The 19,541-nt window shown below is 38.2% G+C and overlaps 1 protein-coding gene across 4 annotated transcripts in view; it reads right to left on the bottom strand.

Annotated features, from left to right (window-relative positions):
* The window catches only part of LOC132161299 (rhomboid-related protein 3-like), an 83,692-nt gene that overhangs the window by 18,555 nt on the left and 45,596 nt on the right, over positions 1–19,541 (bottom strand). For 2 of the 4 annotated variants that reach the window (XM_059571257.1, XM_059571259.1), the window contains 3 exons: positions 5,871–6,053; positions 2,908–3,132; positions 1,552–1,700 (listed from right to left, as the gene is read on the bottom strand). In XM_059571257.1, coding sequence (XP_059427240.1) covers positions 1,552–1,700; positions 2,908–3,132; positions 5,871–6,053 — 557 coding nt within the window. Of the gene's footprint in view, positions 1–1,551; positions 1,701–2,907; positions 3,133–5,870; positions 6,054–9,404; positions 9,556–19,541 lie in introns of those variants that run through there. The other 2 variants (XM_059571260.1, XM_059571258.1) reach the window with 2 other exon arrangements.

Below are 19,541 nucleotides of genomic sequence, written 5' to 3'. Positions count from 1 at the left end.
AGTTTCTGTCTTTGTTGGTCCTGTCCAGCTCTCCATCATCTCCTGAGTCCTTTTTTATTATTTTTTAAGTAATAGCATTAGCATGTTGTGGAATAAAAATTGTACCAGCAATCTTTTGTTTGGTAAAATATCAAAATAATCTCAAAACTCTCAAGGACAGTATAATACCAAAAAAATTGCACGTACAGAAAGTACCAGTTTTATTCTTGCATTGACCTTTAAAATGGCCTTTACCCATCAGATTACAAGCAGAATCATGTGAAGGGTGATTTAGAAGTGCAAATTAAAAAGGTTAGTGGGCAATGCAAATAGAACATTCTGTTCCAAACAAAATGATGTTTGACACAACTGCTGGCCATCTGAGATCATGTGGATAATATCATGTGGTGTTTAATGCTGCAATTCTGTGACACCATCTCAGAATGAGTCATGTCCTACCCACTGCAACTGATGAAACCAAGTTAGAGAGTGAATTTTGAAAAGCCTGTGTCTGCGTGTTCTCCTATTTGGATTCTGTTGGTGAGGCAGACAGAGCGGATCACTAGCTTGGGTTAATGGGGAGATTACTCTGTAGATAAGTGTAATATAAAACATTAAAACCCACAGATCACAGTACATCAGGCACATCACAAGGGCTCAAGCCCTCTATCAACCTGGGACATAGGCCTTCAGTCCTTTACGTCAGAAAAAAGCTTTTTGAAATGTGGTGTAATAGCATTTTTTTTTGTGACTAAAAAAGGTTGCATTGAGGGTGTAAGCATTTTAAAATGCCAGAAAAGAAACAGCTAATCAAAGCAGTATCTAAAAATGGCATGAATTAGCAGCAGTGAGCCACATTTTGAGGCTGCAATATTCTTGCATGATTTGATATACAAATATGTCTTTAAATTACAAAAGGGAAAAGGGGAATGTATTAAAGTACCATGAATGCCATATGCACCTGAGAAAGGTTTTTATTCCTGCTTATTTACAGCTCTCTGTATTCAGATTTGTCAACTGTAGCATTGAGCTGTCAACATTTTTTGTGTAATGACAATTAAACTGTAATACACCATAATTTTTATCTCATATCACTTAGATATCTCTTTCTCTTTTCATACCAAATGTTACAGAATCTCAAAAGCATTAACTAAAAAATGTACTAAGTAGTTTAAGTTTTGCTTGAGAAAATTCTGCTTTTTTTCAGTTTCAATAAGGTGAAATGTTTTAGGTGGTGTTTATGGTAACTTACAGTACAATACATTCAACATCTACCATGTTCTGGGCACGTTTAACGGTGGGTAAGAGATCATAAGAGATCTCGTGATTACTGTATGTTAGCTAGCTAGTACAAAAGTAACAAGGATTTCAAGTCAAATCTTGTATAGAAATTAATATTTTAATATTGCTGCCAGGATGATTGTAATGGACTATTTTTCTTTAAAGGACGTTTAAGCTAATCTTCATTTAACATTAAAATAATTCAAAATCAAATATTTTATATTAATGCATTAATAGAATTAAATTAATATATGAGTTATTTTGTAATAATATAACTAGTGTGTAACTTACCCTGCGTGCATGAAGACGTAGCTAAGGTAGCGCCAGGCCTGAGTTCTGAGCTGTGGGTGGTATGGCAATGGGCCCTTCAGGAAGTATGGTGATGACACTTGGAGAACCCAGCGGTTAAGTTGGAATCCGTAATACATAAAGACAACAACCTGAGAACAATGTGGAAAGTAAGTGCCTGTTACTAATGTGACACTTTTGCTGTCCTTCAAATCATAGTGGGCCACCTACATAGGAAGCATTTTAAGGGCACCCTTCACACAATGGCTGTTCTAAATGGTAAGCGTTTTCAATATTGTTGAAAATAGTCCCTTATGCTCTCCAAGGCTACATGTATTTGATCAGAAATACAGCAAATACTGTAACACTGTGAACTAATACAATTTAAATCAATAAAAAATCTATTTAAAACATTTTACTACTTTAATATGCTATCAAGTTGTAATTCTGTGTCACATGATTCTTCAAGAATCACTCCAATTTGCTGTTTTTTATATTATGTATTAAAGCGATTAGTACTATGGAGATGGTAAGAAAAATGTTTACAATTAATTAAATATAATTATTGTAATTAAACATTTGTTCTCACACCCGTTCAGGTCTTGGTTTAGCTGGAAGGCCTTTTAATTTTTAGCTTGCATGCTCTCCTGTGTATTTCTCTTTGGGTACTCCCTCAGTTTTCTCCACAATCTGCAGCTTCAGCAGCTGTACATGTAGGCCTCAAGGCAGCTTACTAGAATCTGTTGAGCTTTGATTCATAATAACTCCTACTGAAAAGTGGGGCCTGGTATAAATATTTACATTTTACTTGCATTTCTGGTAGAACTGGAGGAAGACTTTCAATTCAGTGACTCTCAAATTCATTATTTGTTCATTCATTTTAAAGGAGACTATAGTGTGCTCTCTAGTGACTAATCTATTTAGAACAGCAGTAATGGACCCACTTTATACAGTATTACATGTTTTAAACTACATGTACTAACATGTTAAGCAATCATTTGATACAGTCTCGGTTGTGTTTTTACATTGTTTTACAAATATACTTAATTACTGTGTACACATGTGTAATTACAGTGACAACCCATACCCTTTAAACCACCTTTAAACCAAACCTGTCTCTAACCTTACCCTTATCCAACCTCAATAGCAAAAGTGCTTTACAATCCAACACAGACACAATAAGTACGCAACACTATTTTTTAACATAAGTAGCCTACTTAAAGTCACCTATTATAAAGTGGAAACATATCTGCTGTTACTGTATGTTTGGAGTTTTTTTTTTTTTCAGTTTTATAGAGTCAGTAGAAAATATATATATTTTTTCTTTTAATAAACTTCAGTAGTAAAGTTTATACTTACCTCTGCTATAGTGATGGCCAGCATAAGCCATGGTGGTGGACAGTAGGTGTAACTGTCAAAGTACCACTTGCGGTCCACCTCTCTCGCCAAAGTCTCATAGGCAACATGACGCACAAGTCTCCGAGACAGACCCAAACCCACTTCCTCTCTCAGTGCAGAATTCCTGAGTTGCCGACTCCCCTGCAGGATCGCTCGACGGAAACTGTTTGAGCGCTTGTTGCTCATCTGAAAAAATAAAATAAATAAAAACATGACACAAACTGAACAGTCATGTTTATCGGCACTTTTCTTGTAAATATGCAAATGATCAGGTAACAGTTACAGAGTCAATCAGGTTTTTATATACAGGCAGGCACATACTTTTATATTTAGCTGTGAGAGCATTTACTGTGATCCTTAATAATATATATGGATGTTTGTTCTTATTCCGAACCTCTGACTATACTAATTCACCACCCAGGTTTTTTGGGAAATATGCCTGATGTTATTGGTCTATGAAATGTCTTTCTGTCACTCTATCACACATCCCATATCACCCCCCCCCACCCGAGACAGAATGCCACTGTTGTCACTTAGCAACCGATTAAAGATTCCACAATCATCTCCAAGTCTCAGAGCAGCAGTGCAACAAACAGTGTGTAAGTTATTGCATGTGTGTGTGTTTGTGCGTATAAGACAATGCTGTTCAAACAAGCTTTTCACTGCTGAGGCAAAAAGCCCTCCTCAAAAACCTGGAATGTTCTCTTATCCCATGCCAGGCTCCTGATCAGGAATACAGGTCATACATTATGTAAGTTGTGGAAGAGGCCCTGAGAAGGATGAAGAAATTTAGCTGGAAAGCCCCTAAAGACGTCGCCTTTGCCATCACATTGGGACCAAATGAAATAAAAATGTTAAATGTTAAAACATGACTAAGCTGACCTACAAAGCTTGTATTTTCACAATTCACACAGTAAAGCTATATAAAAACTATTTACTCTGTTAAAAACAGTAAAGAATTTAGTTTTACTTTGTGTAAAACTAAAGCCAGAAAATAACGAATGCAGCCCCCCGTCTGGATAACAGCTCACCTCAAATGATATTTTGTAGAGGAATATGTACACACAACCACGTGCAAGCTGTTTCAACTTATGTTTCGTTTGATATAGATATACACACGGACACACAAAACAAAATAAGTACACACATTGGCCAGGGTTGATATAGATTATAATTAAAAAATTAAGGATCAGAGTTTTTTTTTTTTTTTTTATAATTCTTTAATTCAGTTAGGATTCATTAAACTGATCAAAGGTGACAGTCTTTCAGCTTAAATTCTGTTCTTTTGAAATTTTCAGTTCATCAAAGAATCATCAAAATTCATCATGGTTTCCTCAAAAAATGTAAGCAGCACTATTGTTTTCAGGTGTGATAATAATAAATGTTACTTGTGCACTACATGTGCACCAGATGGTCAGCATAACTGAAAAAGGGTGTGTTGATAATGCAAAAGGACAATAGTAAAGTGTCAGTTCATCATAGATTCAGTGATGTCGTCATCTAGCTCAGTCAGTTTCATATATACTATATAATAATTAATAATTAGAAGGTATTTACATGATATTCCTGTATACTTTAAAAGAATACCACGGTTTGTCTAAAAAAGGTACATTTGTTAATGCTTTCATTATCATTATCAATTAATAAACATTTGTCAATATAGGGTAATTTTAATTTATCCATATGCTGTTGGTCATTGATAATTAAAGTTGTAATACATTAACTGTTGTTAATGTATAAATCTGGAAATGTTAAAAATGCATTAATAAAGACTGAATGCTGTCAATTTTTTGTTTGTTTTTATTTTTTTTTTATTCATGATACCCAATCTATATTTTTAACAATAACCAAATGAAAAGTGTCACCAGACTTTTTTTGTTAGTGAATACTTGTTTAACTCACTGAAGATGGAAACATCACCATATATTTATCATAATGTGAAAGAAAATGTTTTAGAATTCAACCTCACAAACAACCACTATTAATTTCCTTCTACTGTTACACATCAGCTTTCTTAAAATATCTCACATGAACAGTAACAGTCTGTGTGCCTTAACTCTTTATACACACAACTGATATTCACTTCTCCACAAAAACAAACAGACATTAAGTGCTCCCTGGGATGCACTTTTCTGTGGCATAATAATTTGTTGAAGATTTTTGTGTTGGCTGTTTCCATGGAAACCGCACAAGGAACAATATGGTATTTAGAGAGTACACACACAAATCATGCTCTCTACTACTGGAGCACCATACAGCCAGCTGAATGACTGTAAGGCTGAAGAAAAGGAAGAATTATCAGAAAATAATGGAATGGTGCTGCCACACTTTAATTGCTTTCCATCACAGTGAACATAATAGTGAAAACACGGCTATTAATGCACATATATAGAATTTTCCATACCTCCCAGTCTCACTCTTGCATCTCATTTCTAATGTTTTTTCCATCTCTTAAAATAAAAATGTCATCCACCACTAGTTATTACAATTTGTCTTTCCCCTGTATCTCTGTTCTCACATTGTTATAGTGGACAATGAATGAGAGCTGTATGGGAACAAAAGAAGTGTAGAGACCCAAATTGCATGCTCCTCATTCCTCTCTGTCCCACTTTCACATGACCTGCTACAGCCAATCAAAACACAGAATCTGATTCAAAGTTTCCCTGCATTGCTTTATGGTACTATAGCTCTATTCTCCAGCCACTGTGGTGAACAATGAGACTCTTTGAAGAGTTGCTGTATGTGCGAAAGAAAGACTGAGAGAGAGTGAGAAAGAAACAGGGAAAAGGGCAGAAGAGGGTGTCAGATTGAGGATGGGTGGCATTCAGATATTCCCACAGATTTGAAGGCATTCCCATGCAAGTGGAATGGAACATTCCATGTTTTGGCTTTTAGTTCAGGGTCAGGAGTTCTACAAACCTCACCTCAAGTTCATCTTCAGAACTCACCAGGTTAACAAAATCCTGGTAGCAGATCTTTCCATCAGCATTTCCATCAGCCAGGGCAAGAAGAACCTCCAGCTTGTGGGGGTCCAGTTCTGATCCATGAGCCGCAAGCAGGTCTCGGAAACGCTCAGTACTGATGAAGCCTGAATTCTCTGGGTCATACTGAACATATTACAAAGGAGAAACAGGAAATTAGAGTTCCTTTTAACATTCTGATTCTAAAACATTTCCACAACCAATAAATGATTCAAAACAAATATTATCTGCCATCTTTGAACTCATAACATGATGATTTTCATTATTGAGGAATTTATCCATTGTTTAATCTAAGAACTATAAGCAGAGGGGCATTACTTGATTTCATCTATTAAATAAGTTAGAAAATAAATATTAGGGATTGCGAAACTAGCTGTGTCTTAAGTGCCAAAAATCCTGTACCATGAAATGCGTGATATATAATGTTTTTCTTAAAACTGTAGAAATAATTTTAACCATTAATGTTGTTTAATATGAATTTAAGAATACAGAAACATGTGTTCAATGAAGAAGGTGGCCCTGATGCTTTCATTTACACAGAACAAAAGCAGCATCTGACCGCCTCTGTTACTAGGGCATTATAAACATTTCATTTAGTTCTTTAGTGATCTCTAACAACTGAACAGAACTTTCAGAGCTGATAGCAACTGAGTTTCTGGCAAAGACCTGTTTATCCAGAAATGCTAGAGAAAGTTGGATGGGGTGTTAAGAATAGGAGAGTCATTTGCATTCTTTCTCAAGTAAAATACCACCCACAATCAGTGACAAAACATATTAATACATGTCAGATTATGTCCATAAAGTGGGTGAAAAGTTGTTTTATTACATACAGTACAGACCAAAAGTTTGGACACACCTTCTCAAAGAGTTTTCTTTATTTTCATGACTATGGAAATTGTAGATTCACACTGAAGGCATCAAAACTATGAATTAACACATGTGGAATTATAGATGGAATTATATACATAACAAAAAAGTGTGAAACAACTGAAAATATGTCATATTCTAGGTTCTTCTTTTGCTTTGATTGCTGCTTTGCACACTCTTGGCATTCTCTTGATGAGCTTCAAGAGGTAGTCACCTGAAATGGTCTTCCAACAGTCCTGAAGGAGTTCCCCGAGAGATGCATAGCACTTGTTGGCCCTTTTGCCTTCTGTCTGCGGTCCAGCTCACCCCTAAACCATCTCGATTGGGTTCAGGTCCGGTGACTGTGGAGGCCAGGTCATCTGACGCTGCACCTCATCACTCTCCTTCTTGGTCAAATAGCCCTTGATGCCTTCAGTGTGACTCTACAATTTTCATAGTCATGAAAATAAAGAAAACCCTTTGAATGAGAAGGTGTGTCCAAACTTTTGGTCTGTACTGTATGTATGTATGTATGTATGTGAGTTTATTGAGGCAAAAGTCATAGTTAATGGTGACATTTGGTCCCCCAAACTAAAGTCTGACCATTGGGGCTTACACACATACATAATTGTGTTTAGGTAATCAGAAAGATAAGGATGGTTTAACGGAATAATGTCAATAACATGATCTGTGTCTGATATTGTGTTTAGAGTCAAAGTTCAAAGAGCTCATCCTGTTTTATTAATTGGTGTCAATGCTTTCAAACATTAATTCACTGTTAAGTTCATGGGGCACACACACACACACACACACACACACACACACACACACACACACACACACACACACACACACACACACACACACACACAAAAACTCTGTATAGCTATTTCTGAGGACATATGTTGACACAATACAATCTCTAGCCCCTTACCCTAAACCTACCCATCAGAACTAAGTGCCTCACCCAAGACCTAACCTTTACCCAATTATAACCTGACCCCTAAAACCAAGTGAGGTCTGGCCAAAATGTCCACAAAATTGTCCTCACTCTGATGGTCTACTCAAACTGGCCCTTACAAAGACACATCATAAACCTCTTCTAAACTAGAGAATTCGCATATAAATATGGCTAAAGATTAATAGACAGTTTGCTAAACATTATTAAAACTACGATCAATCTAAACATACAGATACTGTATCAGATGGACCTGCATAAACCAAGAGAAAAAATGATCTCACTGAATGGGAACGTTGATGCTTTAAATGTTTTTCTTTGATGCTTTAAAAGCTGACCTCTCATGTTAATACAAAACATTCAGCAATAGGTGATGCTACAAACAAAACAAATTTATTTTACACAAGATTTAAAGGCAAATGTACTTTAATGTACAACCCTAATCAACCACTTATACTGTACTTTACCATGTATTACACAAATTTTACCACAGGTGGGGCATGTGGATTGCCTAGAACCCCCTTTACCTTTTTTTTTTTTTTTTTTTTTACATTATTATATAAATATATATTCTGGAAAACAGATTCAATTAATAAATTAATTCCTATATAATATTATTTTCTAATAGTAATATTAATTTCTAATGATTACATTATTAAAAATGAAAAAATTAATAACATTCAAGCAATTAATGTTATAGTTATTACTTTTATTTTATTTTTTTATTTATTTAACCTTTATTTAACCAGATGATCTCATTGAGATTTTAAACCTCTTTTTCAAGAGAGACCTGGCCAAAATGGCAGCATATTAACAGCGCATAATTACAAATATGATCACCAAGCATATACTCAACAACAAAAGACATTTAAACAATATCCTCCGTTTCATAAACAAACAACATCAATATCAACAATTTATCAACAATTTATACCAACCATAGGTTTAAAACGATTTGGTTATTTTAAAAACAGTGACAATTTATGGCATCTAATTCCAAGATTACATAATTACATTAATTTCCATTAATTACATTAAATAGCATAACATAGTTGATTAGGATGTTTACAGTTGCCAAGTAACACTGTAACCATGTGCATTCATATAGAACAGTGTGTCTATTACTGCTCCTGGAGAACCAACATCCTGCAGATTTTACCTGCAACCAGCTCCAACACAGTTCTGTGCAAGTTTCTATTAATCCTGAAGACTTTGAGTAGCTGATTCAGGGGTGTTTAGTTAAGGTTTTAGGACATTCTCCAGGGCAGTGGCCATCCAGGAAAAGGACACCCCTGATATAGAATGTGGGATGTGCAGGTGTGCATTTCTTGTAACATTTCTTGTGCAGTACGTGCACTTACGTGTACTTAAAGTGTACTTAACTAGGAAGTATTGAGTATTATACAATACATGGATGGAGTTAGGTTCAGGGTTTAGTACCTAGTTATTATCCAGTTATTGTAATTAATGTACTTGTGGAACAGGATTGTAAAATTATACTGTATTTTACTAGAGATTACTAGGGATGTTATGAGAGAGAGAGAGAGAGAGAGAGAGAGAGAGAGAGAGAGAGAGAGAGAGAGAGAGAGAGAGAGAGAGAGAGAGAGAGAGAGAGAATAAAATATTTCCACTGTTATTCAGACATTCAAACACACAACTAAAGTTTCACCCACCTTCTCTTGAATGAAATCTGCTAACTTCTGGGTGCTGTTAATTTTATCCCCACAAGTTTTCATGGTATGATCTGTTCCTGTCCCACACGGTCCCCACAGAGGGAGAAAGTGAGAAGCTGGAGACAGAGACTAATCTCTACCCATTGGGGATTTACAGTTCAGTGCAGACCCCCACCCCCAGAACACACGCAAGCAAACAAACACCCACCACAAACTCCACCCTCAACCCCTTAGCCTACATTCTTAGTACCCGATCACAAACACACACACACACACACACACTCTGCTGTGAACAAGAAAATGCATACATTCTTGGTGCCATACCTACATGAACTATTTTTAGTAAACTGCCTAAAACAGACATATTTGAGGGAATCCAGCATCATCAATGGGGTTTGATTGCCTAGTTCATTCTGCCACCTTACTGTACAAAATTATACATCACACAGAAACAATCTCTCTCTGCTGAGCCTGCACATGCACAAATATAACCGATTGATCTCACAAAATGACTCAGCTAAATGTAATCAGGCTAAGTCCTTTCCTAAAATGTAATTTTATTCTATTATTTTGATGTGTTTGTGAAGTTGATATTGCTTTTATGCCACCCTGTTGTGCATAAAATGTATTATATGTAGACACCAACCACTGCAGCCCTGATAATTAAATACCACATTAATCCTGCTTAAAAATAGTCCTGGGGCTGATCTTTCATTACAGAGCTAAGAAAAGGGGTGGTGTGTGTTTGTGAGACCCCTGGTATTCCAGGCCTCATTTTCATAGAGCCGCATATTAAACAGTCTTCTTTACACAGGAGAGAATAGAGTTCACCAACTGCCACAATCTGTGTGTGTGTGTGTGTGTGTGTTTGGAAGGGGAGGGATAAAAAGATTAATACATAATAATTGTGTACCAAATAATAATAACAATTGATGAATTCTTTGATTCATATGGAAACTACTTCAACCCCTGAGTAAAATTATAATAAAATAATAATTGTGAAATAAACTAAGAAATACTAAAATAACAACAATATATATATATATATATATATATATATATATATATATATATATATATATATATATATATATATATATATTTACATTTATATTTACAAATAATAAATTCACAATTACAAAGAAAATATACTATTAAACTAAACTTTTAATAAACTTTATTTTATATAGCACCTTTAAATGTAGCATCTTAAAGCACTTTACATTAAAATATGAAAATAAAAGACACATTACAGTACAGGCAGTAAAAAACTAATAAAAATAAAAAGCCAATATAATAACAAACAAAGTAATCACATGAATCACATAAAAGCTACCCTAAAAAAGTATGTTTTTTAATTAAATCAAACTGCATGATTTAAAACGCATTGTTAGACATGACATCATAACTGGAAGATACAAACTAATTTATTATTTCTTTCTGTCTTTCTTTTACTCTGAGGAAGCTATATGAGAAATACATTTGACTTATCACTAATAATATATATTCAGAGAAGGCCCATTTTCATTGTTGTTGGCAATGCTTACTATATATATATATATATATATATATATATATATATATATATATATATATATATATATATATATATATGAAGAGTTCAGATGCAAAAGCCTCTAAGTGCCATCTGCAATTTTCATCTAAAATTATCAAGCTCCTATGCTTAGGTTGAGTCATTTTACTTTAATGGCAATGTGCAGGTCCTTTTCCAGGCTATTAAAGTGAAATAACTGAACATAAATATAGGAGCCTGAAAACTTCTTGGTAAAATGGATGTTTATAGGCAAAACTCAAGCAGGTCAGGACTATTAAAGATAATCAATTAGCTAATGGAAGTTCAAGGCTGAGGTAAAAAACCTGATCCATGTCTAATGTACAAACAAATAACAGGTGTTCGGTGTGTCTCACATGCTCTTTAAATGCAGCTGAATAACTTTCAGCATATACCTTATGGTGTAACCAAACTCATACATGTCCATGTGAAAAAGGTGCCATTCAAAGAGGATTAGCATAATTATCTCCTCATGAATAGGAAACACAAACAACAGGATTGAAACATATTACAAAACCCATATATATATATATATATATATATATATATATATATATATATAGGCTATATTTTCACACTGAATCTCCAAATTAGTGTGGAATGAACTTTAAAGGCACTATTTTAATTCTGTATTATTACAGAGATTAAAGATTAGTAAAACAAACAGTCATATCCATAACATATTTCCTAGTTTTCTGTAGTGTACATATGAATCAGTTGGCCCTTCTGTCATTTGTGGTAGTGGGGTCTATGAGAAAGATTGTTGGCATCCACATGACCCATCCAGAGCAGTCAGAGCACAGAACAAACACTCTCTATCATGAGAGTGACAAAATCTGCTTTGAAGAAAAGGGAAAAACTTCATCATCAAATTGAATGAATATGTTTGCAAATTTTAAACAATAATTTGGAGCTCATTTATCCAGATATGACAAATTTTTATAAAAATATTAATACTCAATAGAAATACTGCATTCATAAGTAAGTTTTATTTATTGATTCAAAAGGGAGTAAATTTTTTAAATTCATTACCAAAACAAAATGCAAATTCAGTAGCTTAGATTTAGTAACATACTATACACTGTCTATCCCTCTTCAGCTCAATGTCATTACAGACCGCTGTTACAAGACCTTCTGTTCTCAAATGAATGGCTAGACCAGAGGCTGGTATCTCTACAAATAATGATATGAAACAATAGCAGCAGGGTCACAAATGCCATCAGGTGTGAGTTACAACCTCCATGCAGCATTTAGATAAAGAACTGACCTGACAAACATGAATTAAAAGCTGCTAATTAAAAAAAACAACTGCTCAGAGGGGTCTCAAAGTCAACATTCACAAAACTGTTAAGAGCACAAACACTGTGCCTAGATTACTGTATGATGTAATTCACAGCAGCTATTAAAAGAAATGTGAAAACAGAACACTATCCAGGGAGTGTGAAAACAAGATCATTTTCACTGCTTGGGAGCACAGTCATTTCATGGCTGGTGCCTTCAATACTGAAGACGCTATTCAAAATGACAAAGCAACAGTGTGTGGCAAACAAGTCAAGAATGTACAGACAAAGATAATTAGCACTTCAAACAAAGGGTGTCATCAAACATTATGAATATACAAAATGAACCACTTTTGTCTGGGTGTTCAGTACCATTGAGTATTTTTGTGGCCTCCGGGGCTTTGCATATGTTAGCTACTGCTCAGCTGCTTTAGAAGACTGCAGTAGAAATTGGCCCAACCCTCAGGCTGTGAACCAACAAAAGCTGCACTGCATGGGGTATACAAACCACCCAGGCTCATTGAAAAAATGGTCCTGCGGTGTCACTTCTGCAAAATGATATTACGTTGCTTCTTGACCCTTTCAAATTGAAATGTTTGGTGAGTGGCACTAGAAGTGTGCTCAGTTCATCCTTAAACAGTGTGGCGATGTTTTATTATAATGTTTGTTGTACATATTGCAGCAGTTTGGAAATTAAATGTCAGGTGAGTGGTGCTAAGGTAAATGCTCATTTGAAAAAAAAAAATCTTAAAAATAACATACCTGTTACAAACACGCCAGGTTCCACCTCCACGCAATCACGACGCACACCCTCACCGGAATTCTAAATCACATCAACCATCATACATGTGGATTATTTGATTTTATTTCGTTTAAATCTCTGTTTTCAACAGCTCTGTTAAAGGCAGGGTAGGTAAAAAAAATTATAAAAAAACGTATGTTTAAACTTTATTTATATATCAATACATAATTAAAATGTAAGTACTCTGAAAAAGAAAGTATAAAAATCGAGTGTCTGTAGACCTCTCACGACTGTTTTAAAGACAGCTCATTATTTCCATTCACTCCACCCCCTCCCTTCTGGGCTCCTTCCAAAGCCTCTACTACAGCTCGCTAAGTAATGTTATGTTAGCTATATTACGCAGCTACATGTGCTAATGACACATGCTTCATGAAAAAATAAACAAAAAAATATGTATGATCAAAATACAAAAAGAAAGATTTACCTGTCCAGCAGAAATAAAGTCATCAAGGAGTCACTTTTCAGCCCCTTGAGTTCCCTCAGTTCTCGCCATCGCTGGAAAGCCACGCCGATATTAACTCACATTTTATTTCTTTGTTTATCCAAAGACTTTTTGTTCATTGCCTTTTCTTGTACTGTTACTGTCTTCCTTTTTTTTGCCTGGTTTGCCTTCACTAACTGCATAGGCCGGTACTGTGAATTTTGCTTGCTGTTTCTCTGCCATTGTTTTGGTATTCCTAGGATCCGTGCCTGTTGAATTCCTCAAATCAAACGTGCGCGTGCAAGTGGGCAGGTCATGTGTGGCAAAAGGGTGGTTGCCATGGTTGCGAGAGAGTGACAGTCGCCTAAGCCAATCCTATGTTTCGTCCCTAAATGGAAATAATAATAATGAGCTATGTGGCAAGCCAATGTTAACTTCTTCATCAAAACACAAAACATTTATCCCATTTGTACCTGAGAGGCACTGTTACACATGTTCCCTGTGTGTAAATGTCAGTATTTATGACTGTCTAATGTCTGACTACTTCACTCGTATTTTACTCGTAGTGTTTCTGTTCATAGACTGAATTCTTCAACAAAAGGGATCCTAATCCAAGGACAGTGATTATTTTTGCGGCTGTCTAAGATGATAAGTGTGATGCATTATTTGTTTGTCTGTTCAGTACATTTCACTGTGGATTCTATGGCAAATCACTTTTCGGTGCAGGCTTTGCAAACAGATTTTTGCAAGACATGGACATGACAATAATACCTCAACGTGTAAGTAACTGTGTTCATTCTAATGACTAATCTTAAATTATATACAGAAAGCGATCAAAGAACTCTCCCTTTATAATCCCTGGAGCTTTCAATCACACTGTTTGAGTTTCTATTCAGAACTGAACTTTTCAACCCACATCTCAAAAATTGCCTGGTTGTGTAGGTTCGCACTTTACAACATCAGGAAATCAGACCTTTCCTGTCAGAGTGTGCAGCACAGCTCCTCATCCAAACTTTTCTAATTTCAAGGCCAGTGTGGCGGGGGAGGTGTGGTTCAGCAAGGTCTGCGACGGGAGAGAGTGAAGAGACGAGCGGTGGTAAGTGGTTCAAGTGAGAAACAAGTAACACCTGATTCTCGTTAAAGTGATTGGCGTGGGGAAGCGCTATTTAAGCCGCCCGAGGATCGGCAGAGAGAAAGAGATCTGAGGACTCGGGGAAGGACGCAGCAGCAGCAGAATGTTTATGCGCATGTGGCGAGACTTTGTTTTCTGTTTTTTCTTTCTTTTGAAGTACATAAAAATCTTCCTTGAGCCTCAGTACGCCGACCCTGGTCTCCTTCCTTCACACACGGAGAAAACTTAAACTTTATTACACTGGTGGCGAAACCCGGGAAGGAAGGAGAAACACACCGCCATGCAGACCCCGTCAGGCCCATCGGGTTCGCCATTTGCGGACATCATCATGTCGCTCGCGGGCCTGCATCAGGAGCAACATCAAGCCCTGCTGGACCTGCGGGCCGACCACGACCGCCGATTCCAGGCCATGATGCAGGCCCAGCAGGAGGACCGCGAGCTGTTCCGGAGTTTGCTGGACCGGGGGGTTCGGGCGAGCCCGGCTTCCCCCAGTGCCAGCCCCGCTGCTCACATGCCTCTGACGAAGATGGGACCCACGGATGATCCGGAGGCGTTTCTTGGTCTGTTTGAGAAGACGGCCGAGGCATGTGGGTGGCCATTGGACAGCTGACCGGTTCGCATCATCCCGCTGCTGTCGGGGGAGGCCCAGAAAGCGGCGCAACAACTGCCCGTCCCGAACCTCCTGGTGTATGCCGATCTGAGACGAGCCATACTCCAGAGGGTCGGCCTTAGCCCCGAACAGCACCGTCAGCGATTCCGGTCGCTGGAACTGACCGAAGCAGGCCGGCCCTTTATCTTGGCCCAGCAGCTCAGGGACTCGTGCTGCAAATGGCTGTTGGCCGGAGGAAGCGATGGCAAGGACATCGTCAACAAGGTGGTACTGGAGCAGTTTATCTCCCACCTGCCGAAGAAGACTGCCCAGTGGGTCCAGTGCCACGGGCCGGCGTCGCTGGATCTGGCCATCCAGCTGGCGGCGTGTTCCGGGGTAGGCAAACCTCTTCCATCTGTCTCTCTCTCTCTCTCTCTTCCACTACCTCACTCTCTTCCCCTTCCCCAAAACCCGTTCCTTTCCCCAGGACCCAGTACACAGGCCGCCGAGGGCCACACCGCGCTGGAGGACGGGGCCGGAGCCGGGGTCTGGGTTGCGGGGTCCGGCCAGGGGAATGGGATCCTCGCGCTGGGAAGGGGGAGAGGAACCTCCTGTTGCTTCCCCACGCCAATCACCTGACCCACTTCCGGCCACTAGGGCGGTGGGGAGGCCTGGGCCGGCCTGCTGGCGTTGCGGGGATCCGGGCCATTTCGTGGATAGGTGCCCGGTGATGGAGGTGGGGATGTTGGTCCGGATCCCGGACGACCCGCAGGCTGCCCCCGATCAAGCCGGGTTGTACCAAATACCAGTGAGTATAAAGGGGGGTAGCTATCGGGCTTTGGTGGATTCAGGTCGTAACCAGACCTCCATTCATCAAAGCCTGATACAATCAGGGCATTGGATATGGGTTAAAGTGAGGTGTGTGCACGGGGATATCGTGGAATACCCCGTAAAGGCCATAGCTATCAAATTTCGGGGTCAAAAGCATTATGTAGGGGATCACCTCTCGCCCTCACAGCTCACTGACATCGGGCGGTTGCAGTCCGAATTTGCCAATGTGTTTTCGCCTCTACCGGGTATCATTAATCTGATTCAGCACCATATTGAGACAGAGCCGGGTGTGGTGGTTCGCAGCCGGCCGTATAGATTACCTGAACACAAAAAAAGGTAGTTCAGGCTGAATTAGAAGCTATGCTAGGGATGGGAGTAATCGAGGAGTCCCACAGTGATTGGGCGAGCCCGATAGTTTTGGTGCCTAAAACGGACAGCTCGGTTCGCTTTTGTGTGGACTACCGCAGGGTGAACGCAGTGTCAAAGTTTGATGCTTATCCAATGCCGCGGATTGACGAGTTGCTCGATCGGTTAGGCACGGCTCGCTTTTACTCGACATTGGACTTAACAAAGGGATACTGGCAGATCCCCTTATCTCCAATGTCCAAAGAAAAAACAGCCTTCACCACGCCGTTTGGATTGCACCAATTTGTGACGCTTCAGTTCGGTTTGTTCGGGGCCCCGGCTACGTTTCATCGTCTCATGGATCGGGTGCTAAGACCCCATGCTGCATATGCCACGGCCTATCTGGATGATATCATCATCTATAGTGGAGACTGGCAGTGGCATGTGGAGCATGTGAGGGCCGTCCTTGGGGTGCTGAGACGAGCGGGGCTAACGGCCAACCCAAAGAAGTGCGCAGTTGGGCGGGTGGAGCTAAGGTATCTGGGCTGCCACTTGGGTCACAGCAGGTGCGTCCCCAAATTGACAAGATGGCAGCGATTGCAGCCTGCCCCAGGCCCAAGACCAAAAAGGAGGTTAGGCAGTTCCTGGGGCTGGCAGGATATTACAGGAGGTTTATCCCTGACTATTCGGACCTCACCAGCCCGCAGACTGACCTCACTAAAAAGGGGGTACCGGATACGGTCCAGTGGAATGGGGGGAAGGGGGGGGGGGCTCCCCGGCCTGAGTCGGGCGGTGGGGGTATGTGGCGGGGGAGGCGTGGTTCAGCGAGGTCTGCGACGGGAGAGAGAGTGAAAAGACGAGCGGTGGTAAGTGGTTCAAGTGAGAAACAAGTAACACCTGGTTCTCGTTATAGTGGGGCTGTGAATCTTTGGCAAGGCAGCAATTCGATTCGATTACGATTCATAGGTTTTCGATTCGATTCAAGAACGATTTTTGCAAATTTAGAACGATTCAATTCGATTCGATTCACAATTAAATTCGATTCGATTCGATTATAACGATTCGATTCTGCATTCTTTAAGTTCATTCACGGGATTATTTAAATGCTTCTACTAAATTCTTTAAATGCTTAGTCAGGGGGCAAATTACAGCAGCCTTTATGTTTAGAGAACCATAGGTTAGGAAAAAAAAAAAAAAAATTTTGTCCATTGTTAAATGCTAGTTTAATGATGCGACATGGCATACGTAAAAATGTATGTAAGCCAAGTTTTTAAAAAAGAGCTTAAAGAGTATTATGTATAAACTAACATTTTGTCACACCAGGGGCGTAGCCATAATTTCAGAAGTGACAGAAATGTCAAATACAATAATTTTATGTATGTAGCCTATATAATAATAATAATAATTATTATTATTATATATATTTTTTTTTACAAGGAATTATCTTCTTTTTTAATTACTTTTAATTAGCTGTAATAAATCAAATACACTGCAGGACAATAATCAATCATTTGTAATCGATATTTTTTTCCTAATGGCAATTTTATGATTGTTTTATATACTAGGCCAGGGGCGATTCTAGGATTTCATTTTAGGGGGGCTCAGCCCCCAATGAGGGAATGATGTAAAAAAAAAAAAAAAAAAAATTAGTTTATGCTCTAATGCTTATTTGTAACTAATTTCATTCATTCATCCAGTAACATGCATATGGCACAGTTCTATAATCACTGAGGTACCGAATGTGAGGTATTTAGGGGGGTTCGGGGGCATGCTCCCCCGAGAAAATTTAGATTTCTCTGATCTACATATGTGCATTTTAAGATGTTTTGAAGGCCAAAAAAAATTGGATGACAATAGCTTTAAAACCATGTGCGGGCAGCTGTTTTTTTTCTCACTTCATCAGCATCACACTCTTTTTCTCTTGGTTTTTATCTTGCTCGGTCTTTTCCCTCGTAAAGCTGAGCTTTGACTGATATAGGCTTTTTATTTTTGTCTGTCAGTGAAGAAAGTAAACATAGGGTCAACTGATAGGTTGATTTATGAATCATTTTCTCAGACAAAGCTACCAGGAAAGCTAGGTAACTAAGTCCATCTACAATGAAATATAAATTATTTTATTTTTTAAGCTTTTTAGCCTTTGTAATCAACAATACGGTTGGTTATTCACCAAGTCACCCCGTGAAAATCTATTTAATTTCAAATCATTTAACTAACCAGCTAAACGTGTATTAATGTAACTGTCTATTGGCAATATGATTAATCTGTTCTATATTTATTTCTATTTATTAAAAATAACAACATGAATTATCAATTTGCCACTTCTATAAATCAAGTACTTAAAAGAAAATCACAAATCCCTTTTACTCTTACTCTAATATATGTATGTACACTCCTCCTGATTCATTATTACTTAATAACAAACTATATTTATTAATACAAAACAAAAAAACTCCAAAATAATAATGATGTTCTCTGTCTGGGCCATCTAGTGCTTTCAGATAATGATGTGTGTCTTTAATAATTTCTGTGCATGGCAGCATAATGTAATGCCAAAATACAAAATAATATGTTTTAAAGTTTAAAAAGTAAATAAATAAAATAAATCATGATCGTTTTCTAAAGTATGTTTTCATGGTTGTTAATCGCTTCATTTTTGTAGGAATAAAAAACAACTATCACACTGTGTGATAGGGCTGAAGGAGAACGCAGCGAAACGTATTGGTATTGGATGAGAAACCGAACCGTCCCGTGTTGCTCCCAATGCTCCAGTAACATTACATTATGTAAACTGCAATGCATTTATGACAAAGAACTGCACCGATGCAGATGTAATATCATAGCAATCTATCAATAAATGCACTCACGACACACCTTGTACTCTCTGATGTTCGCTCTGCTCGGCGCCACTGAAGATTGAAAAATGCGCTAACTCCAAGCAGACTCAAATAAGGGGAGGTGCCGAAACTTGACGCAGCTTGCCGCCGTTTCAAATGAGTTTTTTTAAAGGGGGCTGAAGCCCCCCTAAAAAGGGCCTAGTGACGCCCCTGTACTAGGCTACATTTAATTAGCAATTATTTAATTTTTCTGCACAGAATAAGGTAGAAAATATACTTTATACTGTACTGTAATAAATGTCAATTAGCACTGCATCATTCATAAATTGT

This window comes from Carassius carassius, chromosome 17 (genome assembly GCF_963082965.1).
Source record: "Carassius carassius chromosome 17, fCarCar2.1, whole genome shotgun sequence".
NCBI classification, from domain to species: domain Eukaryota; kingdom Metazoa; phylum Chordata; class Actinopteri; order Cypriniformes; family Cyprinidae; genus Carassius; species Carassius carassius.
Note: the sequence above shows the minus strand (reverse complement) of the source record. Positions and strands in the feature narration are given on the sequence as shown.